The sequence below is a fragment of the Podarcis melisellensis genome, assembly GCF_964234715.1.
Source record: "Podarcis melisellensis genome assembly, chromosome: 14".
NCBI lineage: Eukaryota > Metazoa > Chordata > Lepidosauria > Squamata > Lacertidae > Podarcis > Podarcis melisellensis.
The window spans coordinates 47,741,705-47,755,467 of record NC_138546.1 but is presented as its reverse complement, the minus strand read 5'-3'; the positions used below and the strand labels follow the sequence as shown (position 1 = coordinate 47,755,467).

The window sequence follows — 13,763 nt, the reverse complement described above, 5'->3', positions numbered from 1 at the left end:
ACAGTTCTCCATGGTTTGGGGGCCTGTTCCAACTCCTGACTTGAGTAGGCTAGTTCTGAGTTAGAGGCCAGATTTTAATTTTTCATGCTTCAATTGCTTCATTAACCCAGAAACTTTGGTGTAGAACATTTCTGTAGCACCTGGGGGGGGGGGGAGAGAGAGGCTGACCTCCATCTTGGAATTTCCAAGTTCTGTACTTCTTTGCTTTTTGTTTTTCCTCCCCTGACCCCCCCCTCCTGACAACCCCCTCCCCCCTTTGTGTAACTTCTTACCTGATGAACTGTTCTGGAGAACTTGAAAACTTACCTCACTTTTATGACATTTTGGTCAGTCTCAAGTGTGGATTTTGGAATAACAATAATACTCTTCTATTCCTTGAACTGCATTAATCCATTCTTGAACAAACTGAAGTGTGGGTGGCTTTGGATGGTGCTTATATTAGAGCAGGAATTTCAATTAGTGTATCCCAACAGCTGATTTTTAATTTGTCCTGGAATTGCCCATAGATGAAATCTATCACTGAGTGGAATGGCAGAATCTCCCCGTCATCTGATGATGATGATGATTAAAATTTAAATACCACCCTTTATCTGAAGATCACAGGACAGTTTACAATATAAAAACAAAAAAAATACATAACATAGTAACACACAAAAACAATAACTGCCCCCAACAGTTTAAAAGCCCATAGATGGTTTAATAAGCCAAAGGCCTGGGAGAAGCGGGATGTTTTTCCTGGACCTAAAGATATGTAACAAAGGCGCCAGGCAAGCCTTTCTGGGGAGCACATTCCACAAGCAGGGAGCCACCACACAAAAGACGCATCCTTATGTTGCTGCCCCCCCCAGGCGTCTTGTGGAGGAGGCACATGAAGAAGGATCTCAGGTGATGATTTCAGGGTCTGGGTCAGTTCATATAGGAAGAGGTGGACCTTGAGGTATTTTATTTGTGTTTGTCTTTTATTTTTAACCATGGGGCAACCCAGCCAGATAGAGTGTTAATGATGATGATGGTGATTATGCTTTTCTGCAGATACGCCATCCTGACCAAAGCAACCTGGCCTTCCTGGAAAGGGGACGAAAAACAGGGGGTTCTCCACCTCCTCCATTCTGTCAATGTGGATCCTGACCAATATCAGCTTGGGAGAACAAAAATCTTCATCAAGGCACCAGAGTCTGTGAGTAGAAGGGCAAAGTCTTGACTCCAAAGAGTGAGACAACCTGCTAGAACTGAATTGTAGAATTGGGAGGGGAAAAGGAGAGGTCACTTGTCAGTTCTGCAATGTGTTGTGTAGACCAAATGGATAGAATGAATTTGCACTTGTTCCTGGACTGCAAGTCTTTATCAAGCCATCCTCCTCTTCTTTGTTTTCCATTTTGTGACACGGCAGTGCTGGGGGGAGGTTACCTGCTCTCCAGAAGAGGATTCACCAGAAGAAAGGAAAGCAGGTGGTGTTTCTCTCTACTGTGGCACTGGACTAGGCTGAGAGGCTTAAACCTCTTCTCCCAGGGTAGTGTCACAATGAGGAGAGAAATGTCTCACTCTTCTGATTGACAGGTTGGCTAAAAAATGGTGGGCAGGGGAGCAGCATGTCTGCTTGTGTGTGGTATGTGTGTGCTTTGGTGGGTGGGAGGGAGTAAGTGTACAGTGCATCACCTGGTATCACAGGCAGCGTTTCCTAGATGTTGCTGGGACTCCAACTCCCATCAGCCCCTGCCAACATAGCCAGTGTCAAGGATGAAGGGAGTTGCAGTTCTATTATATCTGGAGGGCCCTTGCAGTTTCCTCTGCCCTGCCCTAAAGAATCCTAAGAATTGTAGCTCAGTGATGGGGACAATTCACCCCAACCCTATAGAGCTAGATTTGATAGAGTTCCCTGGCAATAGGTAAAAGTAAAGGTAAAGGTACCCCTGCCCGTACGGGCCAGTCTTGCCAGACTCTGGGGTTGTGCGCCCATCTCACTCAAGAGGCCAGGGGCCAGCGCTGTCCGAAGACACTTCCGGGTCACGTGGCCAGCGTGACATCGCTGCTCTGGCGAGCCAGAGCTGCACACGGAAACGCCGTTTACCTTCCCGCTAGAAAGCGGTCCCTATTTATCTACTTGCACCCGAGAGTGCTTTAGGCAATAGGTAATGACTGTTAATTAAACCAGTTTAAATTGGTGGTGTAGACATCCATTGAAATATCTGATTCAGGTCAAGTGTAGATGTCTCATGAGCCATGTTCTTGCAACGTAACTGGGGTGGGTAAACTGTCCCCGTGGGGCTCTCTCCGCACATAGGAAGCCTGGAAGGAATGTACAGTTTCCAATCAGAAGTGGAGAGCCCACTGCTGAGACAGTTGGGTGCATGTAGACACCATGCAGTCATTCGCCTGAACGCGCATAGGCTGGTGGTGGATCCCACTGCTGCTGCGATCTTGCTTCCTCTTGGGTGTGTGTTGAGAGGACTGGACTTCTGCTCCCCTGTGAACTGCAGCTACCTGCCTCAGCAGTGTAGGCCTTCTTCTTGAGTGAGAGAGTGCATATTTTCTGGAGGTGGTTCCCAGTTTGCCACCAGGGTTTAAAGGCAACCGGGTTAAGTATGGATCAGACCTAGGCCTTCTGTAGTACTAATTGCATCTCTCTCTTGGGTGCACCAAGATAAAGTGTTTTTAAGAAGGAACAGTGAAGGAAATAGAAGATCCTTCTTTATAAAACTTCTCTTCTATGTTTGTGTTGAAAATCTCTTGCAAGTCATTAAGGTGTTGTTGTTTTTTAAAAGAGGGATGCTGGTTTTTCTTTCTGGGCACAGGAAGTGTGTCTGATGCAAACTTTAATTACATCTGATGGGTTGCTCTGCTTTGATAGATGTGCTGCAATTAGTACAACTTTCTGGGAGTCAGCCATGCAAGTAAAGTTGCTATGAGCAGCTTGTTCTGCCAGCTCCCTTTTCCATTTTTAAAAAAAATAAGGCAGAGAGGCATGCTAATTATTTCAGGAGAGAAAGGTTGGCCACAGCATGCTGAAAACTGTAAGCTCTTCACATATGTGTGAGGACACATGTAGAAACTCGAGAACAGACTTTGCTTCCACCACAGCAGGCGAGAGTTGTAGTCCAAAATATCTGAAGGGCTCCAGGCTGGGGAAGGCTGCTGTTTGTGGAGGCAGAAGGATCAGACCCAGAGGGTGCAAATGACACTGGGGAGTTCCTCTACGCAAGCTGTTCCACAACTCCTGTTCACTTCCATGGCGCTTGTGGAGGAAAATATCCCAGTGGATTATGCCACATGCTATAATTAGTGGGAAGGCAATGGGCACCATCCCACTTCAGACACCAGAAGAACTTGGTGGAGTTGTGGCCACCATCCTTTGCTTTGTCGGCTATGTTGTCATGTAAGCAGAAAGAATGGATAGTCACAGACTCGGGGATGTCAATCCTGGAAGATCTGCTTCCTTACCTTGCAGGCCTTTTCCCACCTGGCTTGGGCCTGACTGACTCCAGCTACAAAAGCTGAGGCTGCTGAACAGAGGGTTTTTGGGGGGCGGTTGCTGTTGTTGGCTTTTTGTATATTTATTATAGATCTCCTTGTGATTTATGTGGAAATGGTTCAGTTTGGTTGTACATTTTTAAATGTTTTATTTATTGTTTATGACTACCTTTTTAACCTTGTAGTTATGTATTTTTTCATGTTGTTAAGTAAACCACCTTGAGAATGGCTTGAACTATGGAAAGGCAGCATACAAATAAAATTATCTATGCATGTGGATGCTGGGGTTGCCCCTTCCTGCTCTACTGAGCTACTGCAGTCCTAGAGTGGCAGGATTGAACCCTGGTGGAATATTGCAACTAGACAGGGGTATTCAGGACTAGGGAGGCTGTCACTTTAAAAGTCCCACTGCACCTGCTCTGTGTGCAGGTTGGTTTTCAACCTCAGGAACCTCCACTTCAAGAGAGTCAGGTTGCGGGTGATGAGAAAGTCCTCTTCTCTGCCTGAGGCTCTGGAGAGCTGCCTGCTCACCAGAGCAGGATAGATGGGCCAGAAGTCTGACTTGGCATGAACCAGTTTCATAAATCGCTCCCACCCCAGCAAAAAATCTGGCCAGACTGGAGGATCGTGCTGCACACCTTGGAAGCCAGAGGCTCTTGGCAACAGCCCAGGGAGCTGAGGAGTGTGCAAGGTTAGGAGTGCGTCTATGAAGGGTTGCAGGATCCGGCCCTGTCCAGGGCACCCTGAAAGATGTCTGCATTGTATCTCTGCATTGCTTTCCTCTCTGTGAGCTTTCCTGCACTGTGTGCAGGAACTCTGCCAAGACTCCAGCAATCAGAACGTCAAGCAGATGCTGCTAAATCCCTTGTCGGCAGCCATCATGCGCTGCTGTCTCTCTCCCGTCATCTGCCTGAAAGCAGATGTGAAATGTGTGAGATAGACCAGATCCCCTTTTGACTTTAAGATGAACTTCTCCTTGTTTCCCAAAATATCCTCCTTTCATCCGCTGCTGGTTGATTGGAGACATACATGTCTTGGAGGAAGGTGAATCTCTGCATTGTCTGTCTGCGGGACTTCCTGAATCATTTCACATTTCCCACACCTGGGCTTTTCTTGCAGTGCTGGAATTTCTACCTTTAAAGCAGGGAAAACTGACTCACACTGACCTGTTTGTGCCAGTGGCATATTTGTGGCACACTCCACATATTTTTGGAGGTTCTGTCTGTTGATCCAAGTGGGTGGCACCCACTGAAAGTCAACTTCAGTATGCAATTTGTTAATGAGGCGTTTGCAATACCCAAATGCCTCATTAACAATAGCGGGTGATTTTAATGCTAGGGTGGGAATTGACAATGAACAATTAAGCAGCGCTTTAAATTGGAATATGGATGATATTGCACATTCAGTGAAAATGATTCTCTAGAGACAAGGTTATAAACAGGGAAGGTATATGCTTGCTCAAGCTGTGTAATAATTTTAATTTACTAATTGTAAATGGCTCAATAGATGGGGATAGAAATGGGGAATTTACATACTTCCCCTCCAATGTAGTGTCACTGATTATAGTGTCTCTTGTGACACTGTAAACCTGATAGTGGACTTTAGAATTGGGACGCGCACAGAAGAAGTGTGCATGCACACGAAAGCTCATACCAAGAACTGACTTAGTTGGTCTTTAAGGTGCTACTGGAAGGAAAAAAAAATTTTGTTTAGACCATTGTCTCACACATTTGGTTGAAAAATACAGACTTCAAAATCATTCCAAAATTTATGCAGCTTTCATAGATTTTCGTGGTGCCTTTGATTCAGTTGATTGTGTGATATTGTGGAGGAAGCTTGTAGAGTTAGGAGTTGATTAACGCTTGCTGATCCTAATACAGAATTTATATGCTTTTAGCATCTGCCAAATCAAACTCAATGCCAAAGGTCCCCTCTCTTCCAACATCCCTAATATGAAAGGTGTAAAACACGGGTGTATTCTTGCCCCTTTTCTTTTTAATTTATTTTTTATCAGATCTCCCAGAGCACTTTAAAAAAATAGAATCACATGCCCCCCCCCCGAATAAATCAAAACCCAGTTGCACTGCTACTGTATGTGGATGATGCAGCCTTCTTATCACTGACGAGGGTAGGTCTGGAATGTCTTTTACTCTCCCTGATTTTCTATTGTGAAACCAATAAATTTTCAATAAAATATGAGAAGAGAACAATTCTGGGAAAATTAGAGAAATGGAAAATAAGAGGACAAGGAATCCAGCTAGTAAAGATGCACAGATATCTCAGAATTTTATTCCAGATGGTTGGTCAAACCACCACACAAGTGCTATAAAACAGGCAAAGTGTACCTCCTCAGCAGTAGCTCGATTTTCTTTTGAGAAAGGTAACCAATTTATATCAGTTGCTATTCAGATTTATCAAGCTAAAATGTCATCCCAGCTGCTTTTTGGGATCCCAATATGGATACAAGCATATAATAGTGATTTAGATAAGATACACTCAAGTTTCTTGAGACGTATCCTGGGGCTCCCAAGTTCAATCAAGTATGAGATGATGTGTGCAGAACTAGGTATACACACGATGGAATATTGGGCATGGTCCAGCACTGTAAAATACTTGTTGCGTTGGCCATATTCATTGCCAACCTTTGAGTCTACTTTCTGACTTACTTAAGGACTCTTATGAATCCAGTTGGTTACAACTCTTACATAGCAAAATCAGATCTATTGGTACAATGGTACCTTGGTTTTCCGAATGGCTTGGCTCCCGAACGCTGGAAACCCAGAAGTAAGTGTTCCGGTTTGTGAACGTTTTTCGGAAGCCGAACATCCTATGTGGCTTCCGCTTGAGCCCCGGAAGCTCTTGCAGCCAATCAGAAGCTGCACCTTGGTTTCCAAACAGTTTCGGGAGTCGAACGGACTCTCAGAATGGATTGAGTTTGAGAACCAAGGTTCCACTGTATTGAAACTGGATATTGGAACTCTTGTAAAATTCAAGTGAGCAATATATTTATCACAATATTCAAACCAGATTAAGGGACATTGAAAAACAAAACATTGAGTCAGCTGTAAATAAAATTTGCTCCCCTAGGTTCTATGGTTTAAATACAGATAACAGGGTCACTTATATCTGAAAATTAATAATTCTAGTCCAACACAGGGCCTTTATGTTAACCCGGCTGAACGTTTTCCCCTCAGCTTTTGTCAATGGCAGATATTTAAACTTCCCCACAAATGATAAACATTGCAGTTGTTCTTTGAATGTGTCAGATACTGTAGAACATATTCTTTTCTACTGTCCATTATACAACCAGCTATGCAAACTCACGCTATCCCCGTTTTTTGGTAGTCTTAACATCACGACACAATAAATATATGAGATTCTATCTGTCTGACATTAACCTGGAAGGAACTGCAAGGGAGGCTGAGTTTTTGTCAATAGTATCTCTTAGAGTGATGAATGTCTCTAGCGGGAAGGAATCCCAATGAAAATCCTTGTCAATATATATTTTACATGCTGTTTATTTGTATATATTTTAAAATTTTACATATGGATGTTTTATGATGGCCTATACTTGGAATGCCTTACAAAGGTTTGGCAAAGTACCGTATTTTTCGCCCTATAGGATGCACTTTCCCCCCTCCAGAAATGAAGGGGAAATGTGTGTGCGTCCTATGGGGCGAATGCAGGCTTTCGCTGAAGCCTGGAGAGCGAGAGGGGTCGGTGCGCACTGACCCCTCTCGCTCTCCAGGCTTCAGGTGCGCACAGCTCTCCCACGGCTAGCGGAGAGCAGCCTGTTCTGGGGGCTGGGGTCAGGGGAAGCTCGGGCTTCCCCCGCCCCAGCCCCGCACCTGGGGGGGAAAATAATTTTTTCCCCACTATTTCCCCCCCAAAAAACTAGGTGCGTCCTATGGGGTGAAAAATACGGTAAGTAAGCAGTTTGTTGCCCAACGCGGTGTGCCTGCTTGACTTCCGCTTCTCATCCTTCCCTCTCCTCTCTCACTTGCTGAGCTGATGGGTTTTCTTTTTATTGCAGCTGTTTTTGCTGGAAGAGATGCGGGAGCGGAAGTACGATGGCTATGCACGGGCCATCCAGAAGGCGTGGCGGAAATACGTGGCCAGGAAGAAATATGTACAGATGAGAGAAGAAGGTATGTCTCAGCTGCTAATAATGCAGTAACTCGGGACTTTGCCCCTGGCTGCTCCTGCCTATCAGTATTTTTAGCTAGTGGGTGAAGTCAGCGCTATGATTGACAAGTGAGTTGTTTGGACACTAGGCAGTAGGAATTCCTGGAGTCCTGAAGTGATTCTGTTTCTGCCTCCCATTTTGTGCACATTCCTTGCTTCCTGCTTCCTAGGAGTTATTTTCTGCAAGTAGTACTACAGTGTGTGTGTGTGTGTGTGTGTGTGTGTGTGTGTGTGTGTGTGTATGTCAGAATTGCCTCACCAAATGGCAAATGCAGATTGTGAAAACTCTGCAAAGTGGCTTAGGCATGTCTGCTGCTGTGCAGGAACTGATATCCAGGTGCTGAGTAGGAATTCACTGCATTGTTAACTTTCCAGAATAATGGTATACGTGTCTACTTAAGATGTAAGGTTCTTTGTGTTTAATGGGGCCTACTCCCGGGTTAAGTAGGTGCAGGGTGGCAGCCTGTGCATTGGTTTAAGGTTGGCATTGTGAAAAACAGGGGTATTGTGCCTTTTACAGCTCTGTTTCCACAATCATAACCTGTAGGACATAGCTTATTTCCCATAATAAGCATGAGGTTCTCTGAGGGCAACCAGTAAAAAATCAGTAATCACTGTAATTTTATGTTATGCACTTCCCTCCCCTCCCCCAGAAAAATGTAAATGGAATGGTATCTCTCTGCTTCTCAGAACTGTGAAACTTATCTTTATAATTGGGGCTGCAAAGTAACACTTCTTCCTCTCTCCCCGTTTTAAAGCCTCTGACCTGCTGCTGAACAAGAAGGAGAGAAGGAAAAACAGCATCAATAGGAACTTCGTGGGTGACTACATAGGCATGGAGGACCGCCCAGAGCTGCGGCAATTTGTGGGAAAGCGGGAAAAGATCGATTTTGCTGACACTGTCACCAAATACGACAGGAGGTTTAAGGTAGGAATGGGTCGGGGCAAAAGAACTACACAGTGAATTCTGCCTGGGCTGGCCGGGTCTCTGCGCCATCTTACATTTTTCCCTGTGGGCATCAGAATATAGTGGGCTGCCTGCTGGAAGCAAGTTCCATCACACCCAGGTGTCTCCTTATTTCTTTCCAGATGATGGAACTTGGAGCCTAAAGCTAAATCAATCCTTATTCCTCATTTTTAAAAATTCTGCTTAAATCTTAGGGGCGTAAACACAGGTCTGCTCTTATTTCCAGGGCATCAAGCGAGACCTCATCCTCTCCCCAAAGTGTGTGTACCTGGTTGGGCGTGAAAAGGTGAAGCAAGGCCCAGAGAAAGGCCTGGTGAAAGAGGTGCTCAAGCGACGGATCGAGGTGGAAAGGATTCTCTCAGTTTCGCTAAGGTCAGTCCCACCTCCTCTTTTTTTCACAGGAATAGGCCAGTGGGGAAAGGGAGAGAGGAGGGGAGCTAAGTTGGGTGGGAGGCAGGGTCAGTGGGCAGTCACAAGCTTTAAAGTCCCAGAGCAGGACCTGTGGAGCCCCCCAGCTGTTGCTGCCTTCCAGCTCCTATCAGCCCCAGCCAGCATGGCCAATGGTCAGGGGTGATGGGTAGTGCAGTCCAGCAATGCCTGGAGGCGGACCACAGGTTCCTCCTGTTCTGCTTCATGACATGTGTTAAATTTGCCCATTTCCTGGAGGTATCTGCTTGGCCAGTATGGAAGGAAGCTGGATCCTGGGACTGGATCTGGTCTGATTTAGCAAGGAGGTCCTTCCTACTGATATTAGTGATAATAGCTCAGGAGCATACCATTGAATACTAAATTCTAGACATGGCAGTTTACCTTCCTGCCCAGCTTGTGGGCTTCCCTGGTTGTCTATTGTGGGAAACGGGATGCTGAACTAGAGAGAGAGAGAGAGAGAGAGAGAGAGAGAGAGAGAGAGAGAGAGAGAGAGAGAGAGAGAGAGAGAGAGAGATATCTTGACCATCATCTAATAACTAATCTGCATTAAGTGATCTTGAGTGCCGGCTCTTGCTCAACAATTTGAGAAGTGCCTTGCAGGATCAGACCCAAGTCTCCCTCATCCAACATTGTTGTCCAGAATCTAGTCAAGAAACAAACCCTCAGTCACCGTTGGGGAACCTCAGTCTCTCCAGATCTTGCCAGATTACAGCTCCCATCCTCTCTGACCACTGGCCATGTTGACTGCTGGGTGCTGGGAGCCCAACAGCATTTGAAGGGCCTCCCACAGCCTCCCCTCCCCTGACTGGCTGGGGCTGATGGAAGTTGGCAGAGACAGCACACATGCTGCTCCCCATTTCAAAAATTCCACTGTTCTAACACTGATCCTGTAACTATCACAGTACTACGTCATTTAAAAAAAATATTCCCCAAATTATTACAAATCAAACCAAATTACTTTAATTTAATACAGTTTCTTACAATCAGGTTTCCTGCTCTTGTTGCAATCATATGTCCAAGATTTCCCCCCAAAGCTGCTTCATTTCTTATTTATATCCAGTTGACACCCTTCACTTGCCATTAAACCATTCTTCATCTTGTAAATATATAATCCATTTCACGTGTGTAGCTCTTTATGTACATTTTTGTTCCTGACCTGGAGTGTTGGAAGAGTTCAGTTCTTTTTCTCGTTGTTCAGTTCTTTGCAATGTTTCCATCTCACTGTTATCAAGCTGACTTGCGAACCACAGCCATAAAAAAATCTCACAGAGTGAACTTTCCAGATATCCACCATTAAGTTCCCCTCTGGAGTTCTTTCTCAGCATAGGATACACAGCAATAAAAAAATCTCACAGAGTGAACTTTCCAGATATCCACCATTAAGTTCCCCTCTGGAGTTCTTTCTCAGCATAGGATACACAGCAATAAAAAATCTCACAGAGTGAACTTTCCAGATATCCACCATTAAGTTCCCCTCTGGAGTTCTTTCTCAGCATAGGATACACAGCAAAATCTTTCCTAAGATTCATCCTCACTTCAAGAACTCTCCAGCTGTGGGCCATTCCTCCAACAACACACCCATCCAGTGGTACTCATAAATAAAATCCATTCAGCCTCGGTCAAGGGGGCACATAGCAAAACCTTGTTAAATTCCTTGTAGAGCATAAATCAAAAGCCCCCCCCCTTTTCGGAGTATTAAACAAAGTAGCAACTACAGTCGTACCTTGTAAGTTGGACAGAATCCGTTCTGGAAGTCCGTTTGACTTCCAAAACATTCGGAAACCAAAGCATGACTTCTGATTGGCTGCAGGAAGCTCCTGCAGCCAATCAGAAGACACAGAAGCCTCACTGGACTTTCGGCTTCCAAAAATAGTTCACAAACCAGAACAGTCACTTCTGGGTTTGCGGCATTCGGGAGCCAAAACATTTGAGAACTAAGCTGTTCAAAAACCAAGGTACGACAGTACATATGTCTCCTTATTGTAGGGGAGGACAAGAGAAAGAAAGACCATTACAAAAAACCATAAGAAAGCACAAAGCTCCTTGTCCTCCCCCTTTGCTTTCAGGCTTTGTAAGGATTCTCAAACTTCAGAAAATCATTCAAATACCTTCAGAAAACCAGTCCTGGTTTTTTGGCAGCTAATTGATTGCAGCCCATTAGCATATGATGCTTCAAGAGCCCCTCTTGATTGATGCCAATTACCCAGATTGAGGAGAAACCTTCCACAAATCATGCCAGTAACGGAGGCCCATCCATGGCAGGGGCACACGCCCAGATCGCTCCCCTTTTGCCTTTCAAGTTGGCAGCATAGCTGTCAAGTGTCCCTTATTTGAAGGGACAGTCCCTTATTCCAGTGTCATGTCCCACTGCTGTCCCTTATTGATGGATGTCCCTTAAATGATGTCCCTTAAATTTCAAAGGAAGCAGCTCCTCTCCCTCCCTCCCTGCCGGCCAGGGCTCCAACTGTGTTGCTTGGCTGTGTTGCTCACCCAATAAGAAGTCTAAGAATGACTGGGGGGGTGGAGCTTGCATGCCTTGTGTGTGGCTAGTTAATGCAAGCTGAGGGGGTTTTTGAATGCTGGACGCCATTTTGTTGCACACGCTGCTGCAAACTTTGCAGTGCAAAGCCAGGCAGGGGAGCTATTTTAAGTTGAGGCTGCATAGGCCTTGTGGTGCATGTGATTCAGATTCTATTCAGTTGAACCTCTGGTTACAAAGTTGGTTGGATAGTGTTCTCAAAGCTACCAGCATGAGTTTGACCAGACTGCAGGAGGACAGGAAGAGTGGAGTGCCTGGAACAGGTGAGGCTGCAGGTCCCTTATTTTGGCTGCTGGTCCCTTATTTTCAAATCTGTAAGTTGACATCTATGGTTGGCAGACATGGGATGGCGCGACATTGCAGGATGCAGTGAACTCCCCAGGCCCCACTGAGGAACATCGAGAGGATTTCGGCCTCATCTCCTCTGTCCCTTGTCTGAATTTCTTCGCATCCCCCAGAGGGCTATGAAGAACAACCGCCACTGACTCGTAGGCGTGGCCGGAAACCACTACTTCCTGTTCTTGATATACAAATATATTCATATCCTTCTGGCTGACTGCTAATTCCCATTTAGATTGATCAGGCGCCTGTGTCTGATAGAATGAGCTGAACAGCAGGCGGAATGTAATTCATTCATTCACCTTCAGAACAGCTTGTATGCTTCTCTCATTCAACCAAGATACAGAGCAGGCAACCTCTTTTCCTCTAGGAGAGTGAGCTGCTTCTACTTCTCCAGCAGAGGACACTGTCAGCTCATTTCTGTCCGAAAGGGGGTTAGAGGAGAGGCTAGTTTTGAATTTCTTGTGACCCTGGCTTTTATTTCTGCAGCATGATGCAGGATGACCTCTTCGTCATTCATGAGCAAGAATATGACAGTCTCCTTGAGTCAGTCTTCAAGACGGAGTTTCTCAGCCTTTTGTCAAAGCGCTACGAGGAGAAGACACAAAGGAGGCTACCTCTCAAGTTTAGCAATACGTGAGTGACAGGCTTAACATGTCAGGCTGAATCACACAAGTAGCCACAGCTGTGCCTTTAGGGGCATCAGCAAAGGCAGTTGGAAGTTATGGCCCTGAGACAACTCGTGATAATCACAGAGCACATGATTGTTATTCTTATTTATTTATTAAATTTATATACCACCTTTCATCTGAGGATCACAGGGTGGTTTACAATATAAAAATACAAATATACATACTGTAAAAAGGTAAAGGACCCCTGACAGTTAAGTCCAGTTGTGAACGGCTCTGGGGTTGCAGCGCTCATTTCGCTTTACTGGCCGAGGGAGCCGTCGTTTGTCCGCAGACAGTTTTTCCGGGTCATGTGGCCAGCACGACTAAGCCGCTTCTGGCAAAACCAGAGCAGCGCACGGAAACACAGTTTACCTTCCCGCTGGAACGGTACCTATTTATCTACTTGCACTTTGACGTGCTTTCGAACTGCTAGGTTGGCAAGAGCTGGGACCGAGCAACGGAAGCTCACCCTGTTGTGGGGATTCAAACCGCCGACCTTCCAGTCGGCAAGCTGTGGTTTAGACCACAGCACCACCCACATCCCTTATACATACTGTAGTAACAAACAAAAGCACTCCCCCTCCCAGTTTAAAAGGCCATAGATTGTTTAATTAGCCAAAGGTCTGGGAGAAGAGGAATGTTTTCATCTGGCACCAGGCAAGCCTACTTGGAGAGAGCATGCCACAAGCAGGGAGCCACCACAGAAAAGGCCCATTCTATGTTGCCACCAGGCCTCTTGCAGAGGAAGCACACATCAGGGTTCAGATCAGTGTTAGGGCCCAGTACTTTGTTCCTTGTGAAAGAGACCAGTAAAGGTAAACGGAAACGGGACGCCTGACCATTAGATCCAGTCGTGACTGACTCTGGGGTTGCGGCACTCATCTCGCTTTACTGGCCGAGGGAGCCAGCATACAGCTTCCGGGTCATGTGACCAGCATGACTAAGCCGCTTCTGGGAAACCAGAGCAGCGCACGGAAACGCTGTTAACCTTCCCACCGGAGCGGTACCTATTTATCTACTTGCACTCTGACATGCTTTCGAACTGCTAGGTTGGCAGGAGCAGGGACCGAGCAACGGGAGCTCACCCCATCGCGGGGATTCGAACTGCCGACCTTCTGATTGGCAAGTCCTAGGCTCTGTGGTTTAACCCACAGCGCCACCCGCA

General features: G+C 45.9%; 1 protein-coding gene across 1 annotated transcript in view; it reads left to right on the top strand.

Moving 5' to 3' along the window:
* Positions 1-13,763, top strand: part of MYO1E (myosin IE) — a 106,262-nt gene that overhangs the window by 83,209 nt on the left and 9,290 nt on the right. Inside the window, exons 19-23 of the mRNA XM_081887614.1 lie at positions 1,033-1,177; positions 7,502-7,616; positions 8,412-8,581; positions 8,847-8,992; positions 12,417-12,563. Of these exons, the coding sequence (XP_081743740.1) occupies positions 1,033-1,177; positions 7,502-7,616; positions 8,412-8,581; positions 8,847-8,992; positions 12,417-12,563 (723 nt within the window). The remainder of the gene's footprint in view (positions 1-1,032; positions 1,178-7,501; positions 7,617-8,411; positions 8,582-8,846; positions 8,993-12,416; positions 12,564-13,763) is intronic.